The sequence below is a fragment of the Meleagris gallopavo genome, chromosome 2, assembly GCF_905368555.1.
Source record: "Meleagris gallopavo chromosome 2, MGAL_WU_HG_1.1, whole genome shotgun sequence".
In the NCBI taxonomy this organism is placed as follows: Eukaryota; Metazoa; Chordata; class Aves; order Galliformes; family Phasianidae; genus Meleagris; species Meleagris gallopavo.
In genome coordinates, this window is record NC_139405.1 from 48,471,617 (window position 1) to 48,490,379 (window position 18,763).

At 34.7% G+C, this 18,763-nt stretch overlaps 1 protein-coding gene across 9 annotated transcripts in view; it reads right to left on the bottom strand.

Moving 5' to 3' along the window:
- SYNE1 (spectrin repeat containing nuclear envelope protein 1) overlaps nucleotides 1–18,763 on the bottom strand; it is a 295,330-nt gene that overhangs the window by 75,919 nt on the left and 200,648 nt on the right. For 6 of the 9 annotated variants that reach the window (XM_085217048.1, XM_085217047.1, XM_085217046.1 and 3 more), the window contains 12 exons: nucleotides 14,610–14,744; nucleotides 13,937–14,043; nucleotides 12,432–12,582; nucleotides 11,532–11,666; nucleotides 11,003–11,161; nucleotides 10,140–10,349; nucleotides 8,867–8,968; nucleotides 6,491–6,610; nucleotides 4,481–4,681; nucleotides 3,638–3,811; nucleotides 3,100–3,231; nucleotides 1,002–1,198 (listed from right to left, as the gene is read on the bottom strand). In XM_085217048.1, coding sequence (XP_085073174.1) covers nucleotides 1,002–1,198; nucleotides 3,100–3,231; nucleotides 3,638–3,811; nucleotides 4,481–4,681; nucleotides 6,491–6,610; nucleotides 8,867–8,968; nucleotides 10,140–10,349; nucleotides 11,003–11,161; nucleotides 11,532–11,666; nucleotides 12,432–12,582; nucleotides 13,937–14,043; nucleotides 14,610–14,744 — 1,823 coding nt within the window. The remainder of the gene's footprint in view (nucleotides 1–1,001; nucleotides 1,199–3,099; nucleotides 3,232–3,637; nucleotides 3,812–4,480; nucleotides 4,682–6,490; nucleotides 6,611–8,866; nucleotides 8,969–10,139; nucleotides 10,350–11,002; nucleotides 11,162–11,531; nucleotides 11,667–12,431; nucleotides 12,583–13,936; nucleotides 14,044–14,609; nucleotides 14,745–18,763) is intronic. The other 3 variants (XM_085217052.1, XM_085217044.1, XM_085217045.1) reach the window with 2 other exon arrangements.

Consider the following 18,763-nt stretch of genomic DNA (forward strand, 5'->3'; position numbering starts at 1 on the left):
CTACCAGTGACTTCTTTTTACCTTTTAGGAAAAACTAAGTCTAATGAAGAACTATTAACTAGTCCATCAACCCAGTCAGAGGAGCTGTAACAGTGCCATAACCCATAGCACACAATCACCTTTTCTGTTTCCCATGAGAAGGCTCAGCCTTTCAAAAGCTTTAAAGTGTGTTATATCAGATCAAAAATGTAATGGCTGGCTTTTTTTGTTTTGTTTTGTTTTGTTTTTTCTTTTCTCTATCTCCACATCATTCCATTTGCTAAGTAAATGTTAGAATGAGAATGCCTTTACATAAACTTTATATATATAATCATTTTATGTATCTTTCTTGAAAGGCTAGTGAGACAAGCCAGAGACATTATGAAAAATAATAAAGAAATCTTGTACAAATCTTAGAGAATGCATTTCAAAAGTGGTATATGAACATTGCTAAAGGCAGTTAAATGTTCCCATCCCAACATACAATGACACAGAACTCCAAGAACCCAGCAATGACAATACCAGATTGTGCTAAGGCTACTCATGCTATTTTAGCAAAGAATACACCCCTCCTCACCACTGGAAAGGGGGCTTCTAATTTAGTTATCTATATGTCTTCTCACTTCTTCCCATTGACTTATCAAGTATGTATTTTATTGTACATAAGAGAAAATGATAGCACTTGTACGTAATAGAAGTAGGGTATTTTAGTGTAGTCGAACCATCACATCTATTTCCAAGAACTTTCCTTTAAATGTGGAATATAAAGTTCTGGGTTCAGAACAACTAAGTTCAACAGTGTAATTAAAGAAGCTTATACTGTTCACTGTATCAGCATTTAAGGATGAGAGAGCACTGGAACAGGGTGCCCAGAGAAAACGTGCAATCTTTTTCTCTGGAGATATTCAAAACATGCCTGGATACTTGCCTGTGCTACCTAATTTATAGAACCTGCTTTAGAAGGGGAGTTGGACTGTATGATCTCCAGAGGTGTCTTCCAACACCTACGATTCTGTGATTACCTTGTCCAGTGCTTCAGTATTGTCTCCAGCCTGTGAAGTTCCTTGTTAACCTTGCTGGTGTTACTTAGCCAGTGTTCTCCCAGTTGGTTCAGCTGACTTTCAAGGTCTGAGCAACTAACAGAAAAAAGTAGCCTTTTCCCATCATCCAGCACCTGGTATAATTTAGGCTGATATTCAGTCAGGTTAGATCTCAGATGCTGTAATGACAGAAGAGAGAAAGTTAGCTCTGCAAGTTTATACAGCTATGCTTTCTCAATATTCCATTTTCTTCTATTGCATTTTGTAGCATGTCCAATGTTACCACTGCACATCACATTCTTCTCCCTCTCTAGAACTCACTGAAACCAATAAAGCAGATAATCTGATTAATTTTAAATCTAAACGTGGCCACAAAAAGAAGAAAAAAAAAGTATTTAAACTTATTTAATAGTAGAATCCAAGAATCTTGATTCAAATAACCTGATTTATGAAACTGACAAGGCAAAGAGAAGAGGAAAACACAAACAATGCCTAGCACTAAACAAAACCAATGCCAATAGTTAATAGCTCCACCCACACAATGTATTGCTTAAGTTCTCCTCATAGCATTAAAAAACCAGAAAGCTGTCTGGTAAAAAACAGTATACATAGTAAATTCATATTAGAAAAGAATGGAAAGTAAATTTGCAAGAAAAATGTGTCAGACATCTTTCTGAAAACAAAACAAGAATATCCAAAGTACTTTGCATACTACAAGACTCAAAAAAAGCAGTGGATCAGAACTTTCATTCTGAGAACAGACTGAAAAAAAACAGGATGTGGTATAAAAATCTGTATTTAAACTACTAGCTGTTATTGCGGGTAAGAAAGAGGAAGATAATTCAAGGAACTGCAGGCTGACTAGCTTCATCTTGCTCTCTAGAAGGATCATGGACTCCATTTCCAAGAACAAAAAGGAGGAAAAAAGCAATCAGGAATACTCAGTACAGACTTGCTAACTTGACTACCTTCTCTGACAAAACTACTTTGTGGATGAAACTGATTTCAGTTTGGCCTCTGATACCGTCTCCCACAGCACCCTCCTCTGGAAGCTGAGAGTGAAGGCTGGAGAAATGTTGCATGGCTCATACTGCTGGATTCAAAAAGTAGCAATCAAAGGCTTAACATTTGGCTGGCAGTCAATAATCAGCAAAGTACTCCAAGGATTGTTGATATTGGAGTCCAAACATTTTTAACATCTTAGGTAAGGGCACAGATAATAATAGAGAGCATTCTTGTGATAAATTTGTGGATTGCACTAATATATGGAGAGTAATTGACATATTCACAGAAAAAGACAGACAGAGTCAAGAGGCACTTCGATAAAATTGAAATCTCAATAAGGTAGGAACCAGAGAATGTTCAAAATGAAATTGAAATTCTGCACCTTGGGCAGAATAACATTCTTTCTAAGTACAGGCTAGAATGGGAACAGCTGGTATATTTAGCCTTGCATCTATCATAACGATTACATCACTAATGTGGCAAACCACAGCACTGGCATACATTAGTAGGTGTGTGGTCAGCAGACTTACGTTATTTTATTATCCCTATCTATATGGTGCTGGTAAGACCATATCTAGTGTATCCTATTTTGCCTTGTCCTCACCTCACCAAGTTCAAGAAGCAGAAACTGGTCCAGGTCTTTTGGAGAGCTGCTAAGACATTTAGGGATCTGTAGCACACCTTTAAAAGGAGAGCTGGGGAGGCATGCTTGTTTTATGTTGGCAATAGAAGACTAAAGGCTAGTCTAACAAAAGCCAATAACTATTTGAAGTAGCATTAAAAATACAATGGAAATAAATGCTTCTTAGTAGTGGTACACAACATAAAAACGATAATGGTCACAAGCTACAAGTTGGAAGGTTCAGATTGGACATTTTATGAAATTTTTTCAGTAGAAAGTAGTGCAGCACTGCAACAGGTCCTCAGCCCGGCTGTGGGATCTCCATCCTTGAAGGTCTCCAAAGTCTTGTCTAATCCGATCCATTCCAACTGTCCTTCCAACTGGACTCCAGCTAGAATCATGACAGAGGTCCTCTTCCATCAAACTTTTCAATATAAAATAACTACAAAGTACCTGAAAAAGTTTAATCCGTTCTATGAGCTTGTCTTCTGTCTCTTCCACCAAACCAACAGCAGGAATGCTACCTTCGACAGACTCCAGTTGTCTGGTAAGTTCCTGGTAATCTTCATCAAGATGTATCCAAGTCTGTAGGTACAAATATACGAGTGTCTATACTTTTCATTCCTGAATAAATTTTAAATATATTACTTGCTTTCTCAATCTCAAATACGATAGCTGCACTGCTGTGAATGTACAGAAACAACAGTAAAAATGTCTTAAAAATCTACAATAAAACACCATCTCTGCATCAAGCATAGCTTTTGGTCAGAATGTGCTTGTCAGACAAAGCTAAGCAGTTCTTTCAAATTTAGAGGAGCCCAATTTGTGTCACCTGAAGTTCTCAATACAAAATTACATGCTGTCCATGAGCTCCTTGTATGTACAAGTAGGACTGACATCCATCAATTCAGTTCAGGCATAGAAAACCACTGTAGGGTGTACTGGTAATAGATTATGATGGACATACAAAAAAGATCAAAGGAATTATTACCTCTAGAATGTATTCCAGCTCCACACCTCGTTTATGTGCCAGCTTTAATACAGTTGAAGCTTGTGTCATTAGTTCTGGATGTGATTGAATTTCCTTCAAAAGGGCAAAACTACTCATCTTTCTGTAGAGTGTCTCTGTCAGGATCATGTGAGACTCCAACCCCTGAAAATATTCCTGATGGAGAAGGGGAAAAGACAATAGAAGAAGGAAAGTGCAATTTTCCTTCAATTCATTACTATTAAAACAACAACTTAAGACAATAGCATTATAATCAAGTATAGACAGATATAGAATTGTAAACTTTTCCCTCCAACAACAATTCACAAAATCCAACACATAATACAAACAGGACAGCTGCCTTTTTAAAAAAGAAAGAGGTTACTCTTTACATGCAAATTCAGTACTCTAATTCTACAAACAAAAATAGCTTAAATCAGATATACACCATTTAAAAATTCTGCCACACCAAAAAACATAGACTTGCTGTGCATAGTCTTACTATATATTGTGGATGTTATTAGCAAACTTAAATTTCCAATGGGAAAAAATTGAGTGATAGCTGAAATTGATATGTAGCATGACAGCACAAGAATAGGAAGTTGTTTTTAAAATGGAGAAGCAACTACAATCCAATTGGATTTACCTGCAACAGAGTATTTGAAAGTCATTTGGTCAGAACAGTTCATTAATTACAATTTAAAATAGAGTAATTTTAATGTATCCTGACTTACACTAGCTCACCATTCAGAAAAGGTCCTAAACATTCAGGAATTAATGACTAGCAATTTACTGTATACAACCTTACAGTCATTATCAATACCAAAATAAGCCACAGTTTCTTACCTTATGCTTGTTAAGTAGTGATTGAACCTCTTCCTTAGAAGCAACTATCATTTTCTGGTCACCATCCATCTTTTCTTGGCCTGTTTCTACCAAATCAGCCAGGTCCTGCAAAGCCCGCTCGTATTGCCTTTTAAGAGCCAGATTCTGGTTCAGGTCACTCCGCCTGGATCCAATTATCATCATCACCTCATCATACATATCCTTTGAGGCAAAAAGCATCAATGATGATCCTTATTTCTTACCTTATTTGTCTACACAGCAGCCACTTCTCTGTCACTGTATTCTATTTCTCTTAATGCTAGCACAGTAGTAACTATTCACAGATAAAAAAGATTGTGTTGATACACCAACTCAAATGGTAAACTAATTAATCAGCATTTAAAGAGAGAAAAAACAAGCAGCATCTGCAACTTTTTCAGGTGCGTGCAGCAGGGAACAAAGATAGCAAATCCCAAAGAGTAAGGAGCAAAGAAGTCCTCTAAAACCAGACAAGTGTGGCTGCTGTAACTGAAGATGCTGTTTATGTTCTGCTTCTTATAATGTAGTGTGTTGTACTGGCCCCATCATGGCTACACAGAGTACAAGCATTTTAGTCAGGCTTGTCTTCATCGCCTGCTTCAGCACACGAAGAGATCTGTGCCATAGCAACTAATTGTTAGCGAGCAAGGTACATACTACCTATAGAAAAAGAAACAAACTAAGCCTAAAAGAGTAATAGAACAGAACAGTACAATGTAGAAAAGTGTAGTATGTACTTTCACAGTGTGCCTATTCTGTCAAATGCATAATCAACCAGTTAGAAGAACAAGTTCCTGTTGCTATTTGTCAGCTTGCATAGATCAACTACAGAAGTGAGAACAACATACAGATTTTTTCCTTCACTTAAGCAAGACTATTTAACCATTTTGGTTTTGAGATCTATATTCTCAGAACATATGTCTGATTGTGAAGATAAGATCAGAGTCACATTGGGCAAAGACTTATCCAAGGCAAGGCATACAAAAATCAAGAAAATAAAATATTTCTAAGACCATCAAGTAGTAGAACAAAATACCCACATTGGGACTGCTGCCCTCTCTCTCAGGTTTAAGGAAAGAACTGCGCAAAGCACAATGGTACAAAAGCAAAGGGAAGGATTTTTTAAAGACTGAAGTAAACGGATTGGGGTATCTACAAATAACATGACAAGGAAAATAAGCAGGAGGCTTTAGGAACAAAAGGATAAAAAAGTGGTTTAAAAAAAGACCTTTTACACAATATTTTATCATTCATTTTTTGTTGAGATCACTGCTCTGTTAGCTTATATTTAGATTCCATTTTTACGTTCTCTTTAAAATCATTACACAATTATAAAAAGTAAAATTCAGTCCTAAACCATCTCTTCATCTTTCACTTTCCTAGTGAAAGCACTTTGTGAAAGTGCTCAAAAAGGAGATTCAACAGCCTTAAAAAAATCTGCATAAATTTGTACTTAAGTGGTAGGACACAGGATATTTGAAAATATGTGTGCATGAATGAGATAATTTTTTAGTTTAGCATTATGGGCATTTTTGTGAAAGCAGAACATTTCCAGTTTCAGGTCACACTTACCATTCCTCCTCCTTATCCTACCTGCCTCCATTTCTCCCTCACTGTAGCTTTATTTTTAAAATGGCTGATGTGAGATAGAGCTTAATACCAGATCAATACAGTGATGAAAACAGGCCTCAGCTTTCATCCGAAATACATGTTTTATGTGATAAACTTTGTCCTTGCTAACAGAAACTCAACAAGAGCAGAAAATAAACATGTTTTTTTGCATATTGTTATGATTAATATTGATAATTGAGATGTTAAACAATTTGTAAAAGCTGAAGTAGAAAATCTAGGGGAACCAGGCAAAAAGCTATCAATTTATATGAAATGTTTTTAAATACATATTCCACAAATACTTTATGAGCAACAAAAAGGAAAAATACTGATACCCTTCATAACACCATACAGCTCTAGGATGGAACTTATGAACCTTACCTGTAGCTTACATAGCTCTTGTACAGAAGGCTGGTCTATTTGTAGCTTATCTACACTCTTCTTTAATTCACTGATTCCAGCATCTAATTCCTTCAAACTTTCTTCTGCCTGCATTATGACCTGTATTTGAAAATTACATCATTTATTTTGTATGTTTAATTATGAAACTGTAGCTGTCAGACATGAATGTTCTTTTCTGTTTTCTGCCTAAATTATTCATCAGTCCTTTCCATATGATGAATCTGATGAAATTTCAGAGGATACTCTAAAGTGTTAATGTTAAATTGGGAGGGAAGCCTTTGTTTGTTTCTTTTTTAACTGAAATACAATGTGGCTTTTTATTATTATTTCTCAATCACTAGCTGTTTACACTCCTTTATACAAAATCTTGTTGTGAAGTTCCTGTTATTAATTATATAGCTTAGGCACAAAAGCACTATTCTAACACCGTCATAGAGTATTCTTTGTATTAGTACTTTTTCCTCTCACAACTGAGCACCAAGCAAACAACCATTACAGCAAGAATCCTGCACAACAGCGAAAGAGTTTTGCACTGTTCCTTTAGAGGACCAGAGTAGGGCTAAGAATTACAGTCAAAGAAAAAGAGCTGTACTCTTCCTTTTGCACTTGGGAAGCTATAGCTAAAGCACGTAAGTTGGTGTTTACACATATACACGGGTGATAATTCAATTTTCTTTTTCTTCAATAGAAGCTGCAAGCAAAACGAGCTTTTTCAAACTAAGAGGTTTCTGTTGAATTCATGCATGTAAGTTAAAAATGTAAATCAGACCCTTGTTAAGGTCGCTTTTTGGAAGCTACCTATCTATATGTTTAAACTATTCATAAGAGTAGTCTCCTGACTTCCATTAATGCAGAGCTGTGATGGTGCAGTCCTTGCCCCTGCAACCAACCTGATTATTATGCCCAAGGCCTAGTGCACACAATGAGGTACAAAAGACCTTGTCCTTGGGACTAATAACAATCAAGGTTTCAACACTGGTGCTCAGACATCTGTTAAAAGACACCTGGTTCAACAGAACTAATTCTAAGCTGTATGACTACGAGTCAATCCTCTTATTTCATAAATAGTAAGCAGCCTAAAATCCCCTTGGAAAGTTCTTGCAAACAGTTGGCTGCACACCAGAATCTCCCCTTGAGTAGGGACATCTCCTGAGGTGTACAGAGATTCACTCAGGATGTGGTGATGTTATGTAGACAGGTTTACTGTTTTTAAGCTATATTAGCCTAACTCATTTTTCATCTTAGATTCATTATGCACCCCCTACCATCTATGTAGCAAATTGTCAAGAATATCTAGCTACTTTGAATCTTGTTAAGTTGTTGTTACCATCGTTAAAGTTACCATCCTACACCTGTTTATATCAACAAATATCTTTCCATCTTCCTCTTAGGAGTGAAGCATGCAGTCGTTTAGTCTCCTTTCGCAACAAGAGCATTGACAACATAGTCACTAAATTTATGCCTATTTACCTAAGTTACTTTGCTGATTAAATGCATTATTTCTATTTTCCCAATCACATCTCAAAGAAACAAACAAAATCGAATTTTTTAAATTTCCAAGTCTTATCAGCCAAAGTAGATTATCAGAAAAAAAAAGAAAAAAAAAAAAAAAAAAGGAGATTAATTTACTTTTGCTAGTTTGTTTTTTTCTTATTTGATAGTTATTCTAATAAAATAGGAGGTTTTTTAATAGTAATGTTAAACATGGATAATAGGAAAGAAAGATATGTCGTCACTTTAAATTATACATGAGACTTACATTTTCCACAGAATTTGATTATCAGATATTTAAATATTTCTGTTTAGTGGAAGGATAAGTCTCTTCTCCCCAGACACCTTCTGATACCAAACAACAGTAGCTCTTGGGTAATGAGAAGCCTCTATGAAAAGTAGCCCCTAGCACACTTCGTTCAATACTTTCATTAGCAAAATAGAAACAAGGGAAAAATATATATTTTGTCGTATTTTTAACTAATAATTAATCAGACAATTCCTAATAAAGAGAATTATTGTCAAGTTACCACCATAAACTAGTGGAGAAGAAAATGACTTTTAATAAAGCAAACCAATCAAATAATTTTAAAATAACTTCAGACCTCCTTCAGTTACACTGAAGTTATCTTTCTTTCAAGTAATGTATGCATATCTCCTTTAACGGGGGATACAGAAATATATTTTGTGTTTCTTTTCATTTATATACAAACACACAAATAAAATACTGCAAATAGTAATATTCAAATATGTTATGCGAACTCATACATTTTCCCATACAAAGCATCTCTAGCATTCATTTATACTTTAAATAGAAAGTTTACATCTTATTTATCTTGTCAAATAGAAGACAGTTGGTAATACCTGAATTTGTTCTGTTTCCGGTTTCTCAACTGCCTCTGCTAGTTTCTGTAGAACCAAGTATTTGCTGTCAGCCAGTGAAGTATACAGCAGTTTCAGGTCATTCTAACGGAGACATCAAGAACAAGAAATTATAGTGAATCACTGCACAAAGCAATTTAAAAATATTCTAAGTTCCAAAACTTTTAAAACATTGCAATGGTACAATATCAGCACTAAGGCATAAAAACTATTCAAAATGGGAAGCATCATAATTATTCAATGAAAATAGTGCCTCATTTCTCAATATATTTTTATATGTTATTTTTTATAACTGGATATAAGTGAGCAAAAAGTTAAAGCAACTACTACTCAAAACATAATCTATGAACACACTTTTGCTTTTCCTTCCCAGTGAGAGCAGTCAGTTAGTTTTATTTAACAGAAATGTTACTCTTCTGTAGTTAATTCAATCACATATGCCCTCAAACAAGCTATGTTACATTTTTTTAAGACAAGCTGCTGCTTGTCTTAAACAACAACATAGAAAACAAGGCTTCCACACATTACAGGGTTAACTAAGCATTACAACTTTTACCAAGTATTATTATTATTATTGCCATATATTCATTCCAACCAAACTCCTAATACTGGTAAAATAGAAAATAATCACAACTTTTTTTTTTTTTTTTTTTCCTAAGACTGTCAGCATTATAAGGGTGGGCATTGTTGAAATATTATTATTATTTTGTTTGCTGTAATTCATGTTTTTTCATTAAAACAATATTAGAAGCTTTATGTTTTAAGAATAAGTTAGAAGCTGAATGCCAATTAAGATCTGAACATATTCCTGAGCTCTGAAAAGATCTGTAAATGCATACATTCCTTCACTTTACCTTTTCTGTCTTGACATATAATTTCTCATAGAGTATGGGACAGTGTAATAGTGGTCAGAAAGGCAGGAATCAGTACTGCTTTTATTTTGTCTCAGCTAGTGAAAACTATGTACTTTATCATATATGACATCACAAAACTTTAGAGTGGAACTCGTTCAATTTATTGTAATGCCAACAAGGTGAGAAGGTATGGGATGAATGATCCTTTCTACCTAGCAAGGAGTTTAAATTTTGGATAATAATTTCTGTGCATAGTTCTAAGAGTTAAATTTTCAAGAGTTAAATCCTGTGAAAACTTGTCTCTCTTTTTGGTATCAAAATTCTCTTTTCTTTGAGAGTCACATTCTTTCTGCTCACATTCTACATGTAACCTTGTTAATTCCTTCAGATGGACATCATACCTTGAAGGTCATTATTTCCTGGAGCCTCTCTTTCATCTGATGGCTTCTCTGGTTTACTACTGACTCCAGTAAGGTCAGTCTTCTCAGGAGACAATCCAAAGTGTCTTCTATAACTTCCCTATTATCACCATTCTCAGGAAATATCTGAGTAAATAAATTCTTGTTCTTATCCATTTCTTCTGTTATGTCTTTGATTTCTTTGGCAAGAGACTGATTTTGGAGAAAACAAAGTGACAATTAAATATTCTAGAAAGGAATCTAATATACTGTCAAAATCAGAATCAATTTTGCAGTGAGGTAGTAACATTTTAAAATTGTTGAAGACAAAGTTAGGCAACTGACGATATAACTTCTGACAATAAAAACTTACTCTGAGGAAAACACATGATAAAATAAGATTAACCTGCCCAAATGATCCCTCCCTCTGAATAAGGGGCTCAGAAAAAAGCACATGCAGCTTCTGCCTTATGTCAACTGCTGCATGAAAAAGCTTTTCTCTCTCTCTCAACTATCATGTTGATAAGTTTGTACTCTTTCTATATCCACAGCATTCCTCCCCTCTGTTCACTTAATTTCAGTTTCAAAAGGGTGGTGTCTGCTAATACTAAGAAAGAAGATAAATAGACAAAAAAATAGAGAAAAAAGTCTGTTTAATTCTCTTCTGACCAGGCAAAATTTGGGTCAGATGCTGCTTTCTAAAACATCATCTATGTGCTCAATAAAGTTACTTCTAAAAGCAGCAGTACATTGCAACTACAAAGAGATGACAGTGACATGTTATTTAAACAGGTTTCTAAAATTTTCTTTCTATGACATAAAATGCTGCCTTACTGGCAATTAAAAGAAAGTCATGGACTCTTTACCTCCTGTTTGCAGAGGTATGTTTCTGTTTCTTCCTCCGGCAGCAGAGCTGTAGCAACAAATACCTGTTCTTCCACACCATCTAGCCATAAGGAGGTAGATGCAACTCCATCATACAGCTTCTGTTCAAGATGTAGACTTTCCTTCTCCACATGTCCAGTCTGAGTTATAAGAAAAAAAAACAACAGAGAAAAGGTACAAGATCCTCTCTCTTTACAGAGAGAGTGGTGAGGTGCTGGAACAGGCTGCCCAGAGAGGTTGTGGATGCCCCATCCCTAGAGGTGTTCAAGGCCAGATTGGATGGGGTCCTGGGCAGCCTGGTCTAATATTAAATGGGGAGGTTGGTGGCCCTGCACGTGGCAGGTGACTTGGAGATTCATGATCCTTGAGATCCCTTCCAACCCGGGCCATTCCGTGATTCTGTGATTCTTTAACTTGGAAATGACTAGATTTCCTGTTGGGAGCTAGAGAAGTTTTCACTATAAAGTGAGTTCTGCTGTAATACCAATGTAAAGACAGTTGAAATGTTACCTCAGATGATGCATCTTCAAAGGCCTGATTTAGTTCAACCAATACTGGTGACACAGATGATTTCTCCTCATCCTGTCCATTCTCCTTATACAAAGGCAGTCCAGAAATGAGTCTATTTGGTCTGCTATAGATCTGCTGAGAGGGAAATATTAATCAGATTGCTTCTATAGCATATAGGGCATAAAATTCAGCTATACAGCTATAGTGCCCTTACAGGACTGTTTCATCATGAATACTTTCTATATAAGATTAATCAACAAGAAATTCAATTGAAGCACAAAATAAGTAATTGCATTTTATTTTAAATAATTGTTATCCAATGAATACAAGACATTCATATAACTGCAATTTGATTTTAATATCATACAAAGAATATTGGGACTGGGACTTTTGACAGTAAAATACAGGATGTACATTAGCACATGCCTTGGAGTGTACCCATCTTATTTGATTAATTCCTGTTTCTTTCAGTACAAATTCTGTGGCTGAAATCACTTGGTTCTTTGTCAAATACCAACAATTCTCAAAGAACAAAAATTTAACCAATAACCTCAAACTGAAAGTATCAGTTTTTTTCCTAAGTTGTCACCAGAGTTCTGGCCAAGTTTACAAGGACAATTTGTTACAGAATCATCCTGAACTACATAAGTAGATCAAAATTTTGTCTAAGCCCTTCTTCCTTTTAACTTAATTTACTTACAGCAATGCAATTAAAATCACTGAACAAAAGCAATGCTAGTGGCAATATTTAAAAGTTTTTTAAATGACACAAAAAGAAAATGTTCCATATTCTCTGCTTTATCAGCATCAACTTAATGCATTAGCTATGCACATACTTTAACTTATGTTGTGATAACTCTTTTCACAGAGAAAACTCAAGGAGAAATTAAAAATAACTACCAGTTGCTCTTGTTCCAAAGTTTTCTGGAGAAGCTTCTGCTTGGTACTGAATTTGTGGTTCAGGCTTTCCCATTTTATCTTCAGCTGTTGTTCAGGAGATGATTTCTCACCTTCCAAGCACAGTTCTTCAGAGAGCTTCTCAGGCTTCTCACTATAATGGGAAAATACAAAAAGTTTCAACAAAAACAAAACTTATAATACTGTAAAGTGTTTTTTTTCAGTTCACAAATTCTACATTAAAGTTAAATGGTACTTTTTAAATTTTTTCCTTGTATTTGTTTCTCCGGGAATTAAAATAAGGCTGGTTGTAACAGGAAGTTGTTCTTCGTAGATGAAGGAAAATGTATTTTCTATTATGCTGTTGAAAACTGCAGTTACTCTGATTAAATCAGAACTCCTAAAATAAGCTGAGAATATATTGCGTTGAAATGCAACTTTTAAACAAGTTTTACTTCAGTGCTTGAAATAAAAAAATATTTTATCTGTCTCCTTCCTCCTCTCCCCTCCTGACATGCAAAAATAACTTTGATATTTTAGTACAGGACAAGCATAATAGTTCACCTTTGGTAAACAGTGAATTAAGTTGAACATTTTCAGTTTGATTACTTTTTTCTATAATATCAAATCACAGAGGAAACCTCAGATAGAGGGAAATTCAAGTTAAGTATTTTTAATATTATAAGAAGAAAACACACTGAATTATTGAAAATGCTGAGGAAAATAATAAGTGCATTCTCTATGTGTAAGTCTTGGTTCCCCTGCCTCATGAACCACCTTCACGTTCAAGACTTTGGTGCTGAAATCAAGGAAAAATAAAACTGAAGGGTTGACATCTCCTCAATTCTCAAGCTGATAATCTTCATCCTGGTTTCCTCTTTCCAAGACTGGCCCCTGCTGCTTCCTCAAGGTCTGCATCGGCAGTAAGCAGCTATTTTCTTACACCTCCTCTAAAGCAGAGATGAGACTTTTAAAGACAATTACTTCCCTGGAATGGTTAATTGAGCAAGAAAATATAGAGCAGAGATGAAATTCAAAATACACAAGGCTATGAAAAGAAAAACGTTCTCTAACTCAAGGCAAAATAAAATTAAGCAATGAGTATCTCATCTAGGAATATTTGCTTAGAATGACAAAACAACAGTATTGTTGTTGTTTTTTTTCACATAGATATCAGTTATTATTCACATACTAATGCTGGACCAGATAGCAACAGTAACTAATCCACTACTTGTCTAATGAATCCTAATAATTTGCAATTTTAACATGCTTCTTCATAATAAAATGAATTTCTAAACATTGAAAGAGATCTATTAAAACAAAACAGTTTATGTTACTGTGTTATCAGACCTCTCAATTATAAACCAGGACTCTAGTGTCCTAGGTGACATATAAATATGACAGAACAAATATTAGAGGATTATATATGAAGAGGAATATAAATAAAAGAATGACAAGGGATATAGTCAAATAAATTTATTTCACAGAAAAAAAACATTAAAACATACCTTATACGTAAGCCTTCTGGAGTACCTTGCTGCGTTAAAATTTCTTCTCCACGGCATGCTACTGATCGAAGCAAATTCTTCTGCTCTTCTAGTTCCTGTTCCAGCTCCTAACATAGCAAACAAACCTCAAACAGATTGCTTTTATATTGGAAAGATATGTCAAATAAAAACAGCTGAACTATTTCTGATACAGATTATTTGACTACCTAAACTAGTACAAAATCTCCACTCAAGGAGACAGAAAAATTGGATACATAAACTGGATTGTTGAACTAATTGACTAATGTCCTGCAGTTCCTGGAATCTAAGCCAGTGTGAATGCCTGTGCATCATGCAAAATAATACATCCTGTGATATGTGTATTTGTTGCTACTATAAGGACAGTATTAATACTTTCAATAAATACCATCATCTCCTTACAGTAGCTTAAAGGACTAATTCCATTTAATTATTCTGATACACAATGAATGCATATAGTGATTAAATGAGTTGACCACAATCATACAGGACATCTAGTCTCTCTAGCTGCTACAGACATAACAGATGCACAATTATAGGAACAGTGGACAAGGAACAGTGTAAAAAAGATTTCAGTGGAAAAAAACTAATAAGAATGTCTCAAGTATATTGTTAAATATAAGCTAAAGACGGAAGTAAAGTTCAAAACACCAACTTTCTGTTGCTGTAGAGTGCTCTGCTGTTGCTGTGATCGAGTAGTCCTTGCTTGTGCCAGCCATTCTTGGACACTGGGACTCTGTGAGGAAACCAAATCCAGATTGCTTTCCTCTTTTTCTTGTAGTGATCCCTGCTTTAAGAAAAAGCAGTAGTTAAAAAAAAAAAAAAAAAAAACTCTTGTATTGGTTGCAGGTCCAGCTCACCATCTGAAAATTACATGTACGGCCACCTTCCAACACTCATAAATTCTGAAGTGAGTTATGATTTCAGATTTATGACCTTCACTACAATGAAAGAATGCTGTTTATCATTCTGGTAAATTTTATTTATCAATAAGTACAGAAATAAATCTGTGGTTGGCATAAAAGCAGAGAAGCATTGAACAGGTTATTGTAGGACATAAACATATATAAGACAAGTATACAAGTAAGAAAGTAAGAGAGAAAAAGCACAACATGTTATATCAGAAAAACTAAGGAAAAAGACCCTTCACTTAACACTTCTATCAATATTTTTTCTAATGTGAGTGACTAGACAAGCCCTCTGCATGAGCACAGAAAAAGAGAACACAAAACTTAGGATCTCCAAGAAGTGATTTATTAAATCCTTCAGTTCTGAAATCCATGTTGGCTGTAAATTTAAATTATTTTAAATGCCAGTGTGATTAAATGTAGGAATTTCAACATATCAGACCTATTGATAGAGACAAACCTATAAGTCTAGCTGTATGAATCAACACACATCCCTGGATATGTTTAATGCTATTCTCAGCACACAATTACTACTGAGTTTGCACTTTCCCCCCTGCCCCCCCCCCAAAGCTTCCAGAGTTAAAGCCGGAACTTAATTCCTCTCCCATTTTGTTTATGCACCTCATTTTTTGTAGGATTCATGTATCACCTATGTTTCATTCTAAACAGAAAAAGAGCACATAGTGGTTCAGACACTACAGCACGCTCTTTGAAAATATAACACGCTTAATCTTCCAGAGAGCCTTTGTCTTAAATGAGTCAGAGACTAGCAGGATTGGAGGTGTCTGAGGAAACTCTCCTACCTCACTTGGTGCTCTTTACAGTAATAATGTGATGGACCTCTGCCACTGGTGTTCCTGACAATAGGCACTTTAACAGCAGAATTGTACCAAGTAAGTAGTAGTTAGGTATGAGATTTTGTTTTTAGGAGACAATGGACTTGAAAACTCCATGTAGAGTTAACAGGACTGATTAGGAGATATAAACTGTAAAGGGAGCAAAATAATTAAGTGGGTTTGTAATGTTGAAAAGAGCCATTAGACTGACATAACTTTGCTTCTCTAAGGATCCAGTTTACGGATGATTGATTCAGTCTGTGGGTAAACTGTGATTATTTGCTTCCTAGAAGCAAGTTTCTAGAAAAGCTAATGTGGTTGGAATGTAAACAGCAAGGGAAATAAAATATTATCTGATAAAGATGATCTACTTTTTTAAAATCTAATTTAAGTAAATGTTAAAGAAAGAAAATAATTCTATTTTACCCCATATACTCCAGGGACAATTCCTCTTCAACTCATAAATTCCTCTAGAGAATGGTCCCTAGTTTTTCATTGCCTTTAGGCTGACTGATTGACTTTTCTTAGATTTGGAATCTTCTCACCTCTGAAGAAGGTTTAAAAGCTAGAGTATTACACTTTCATTAAGACAAACTGTAGTCCCACAGTTCCTACAGTAGTAAAGAGTATAAAAGGGTTTGCAGTTTTGTGGATGTAACGAGGTTCTGCAAATATGCTATTATATGTATTTCTTAGTCCAAAATTATTTATGAAAATGCTTCTATAATTCTACAACCACAGAATATATACACTTGCATTTTCATTTGATTTCTGTCTCAGGGAACATAATTAATTTTTCTTTAAAAAGTCAGGGAAATAAATGGTTGAAGCTGTCTTTCCTAGGAGTATTTACTGCAACACAGAAATAATAGGCAATTCCCTAAAGAAAATGGTGATGAAAGGGATAATTCAAAGGAGCTCTGCATTGTGCTAACTTGTATCAGACATACTATTTTTTGTGGAAATTATGTTGCCTTTGCCACCACATTTGCACTTCATTATAAAAAATAAAACTTTTTTTGTTTTAAATTCAAGATCCTGTTTTCTTTTATTTGTTTGTTTTAATAAAAAATCTACTTCATTGTCTCTAAGTCACAGATGTTAGAAGATAAAAGGCAAAGTTTTGTATGTCCTTCAAAGTGCTTGAAAAATACTGCATCTGGAATCAGTGCAGTCTGAACACTCCTGCTTCTGCACACTTCCCGGTTTTATTTTACGAACACGATTTTAAGACTTTTTTTCACATCATTAATAACAATCACATTATCAGGAAAGCTAAAACTGTTAAAGGAAATTACAGAATCTTACATTGGTTACAAAAAAGCCTTCTGCTACAGGAATAACAGATTTGCAGAAATTCTGCTTGAAGGTCTTGCAATGCAACTTCAGAGCATTTCCTAGGTTCCGGCTTGTCTATGCTTCTGGGAAATTACAAGGCAATAGCATGTCTAAAGAAAAGTGCATGTTTCCTATATGCATGACCAACAATGCTGTTATGTAATATTTTTCACAGTTAATGACAGCTAGAAATTAGAAAAAAAAAACCTAACTCTATCTCATCTCAGAGCCTCACTCCATAAGAAATATAAGAAATATAACAAGATAAAATAAAAATATAAATAAGTAAATAATAATAAGAAATATTTTATGCCTGTTTGGAAAAAAAAAAACAAAACACTATAAAGGAAGGGCTAGAATTCAGGAAGACAGAAGCTGCACTGTATATTCGAGTTGACTGAGAAATTATTATGTTTAATTCAATATCCTCTTCTGATCCAATAACCTCTAAGATCATCCCATTTGAAAATGTAAATGTTTCATTGTTCAAATCTATTTTCTTCCATAATCCCTAGGTGAAGTCTAAAAATTGCAATTTAGAAAGGAAACTTTGCACGCATGTAGTACCTTAAATGAGTCATATTGTGCACATGGGAATCATTTTGTTACTATTATAGGTATTAGAAAAACATAAAAAAATCTGTTTTATAAATTTAAGTAAGTAAATCACACCATCATATTTTAAAATACAGCAGCAAAGGCTATTTTGATTGCACGTAATATATCTGAATTCAGTATTAAATTCCCACATGCCACTGATAACATTTTTCACTCGCTTAAATATATGTAAGAATGACGTAACATTGAAGATTGGGGCAAACATCTTCTTACTGTTCTTAGGTCAAAATATTAAGCATATTGTGTATTGTCTCAATCTTAGAAACAATAACAATAAACACCTACGTTTTTTTCCTTATTTTTTTTTTGTTTCCTTGGTTTTGCTCAAGCTATCTCAGACATTATAGTTACTCAATTGCTAAAAATAGTTCTTAGCACATTAAGTGACTTTTCAAGCTAACCTCTCAGTAGAATTTAATCTGCATTACAAGCCAGAAATCTTTGAAGCTTATCACGTTTAATTTGCACAGCAAAGCTCAGAGAAGAAGTAGAGGAAAAGGGGGGAGGAGGGGAATGGGTGTGCCACAACAGAACAAATTCAAAACTGGGAAGTCACATTACATGGCTGGGTCTCATGCATGCATTCACTTCTCCACATGCTAATTTAACCTGAAGAGTGACTAAAACAATTGTTAAATAAAATTAACCAGTTGCAGTAAGCAAATCAATGCTTCTCAGAATAGAAACATAGGATAAGATTGAGATTATACGTTTCTACAATATTTTGTTCTGTGTAATGATGCCACTGAGTATTAGCCATATTTAAAGGTCTTTCGTTACTTGATGCTATCTGTAGTGTTGTGCACAATGCATACATGGAAGAACATGTTCAGGATTTTTCTTCTGTTGTGATGAGGGATCCTGCCTTCGTGAATATGCAATCTAAGGTGACTTTTAATAGGAACAGAGTATATTCAGACCAAAATAATCTACCTAGTTTATAATTGTCCTTTAAAGGCAGACAATGAAACTCAATAGCTTCATCATGAAGCAGTGCTTGAAATGATAAGTTAAATTTTGCTAGGCAGTACCTTATTTTGGAGTGTAATTCCATTTACTAATTAAAGATGAATAGCTCAAAATAAATCAGTAGAGTATTTTCACTCCTT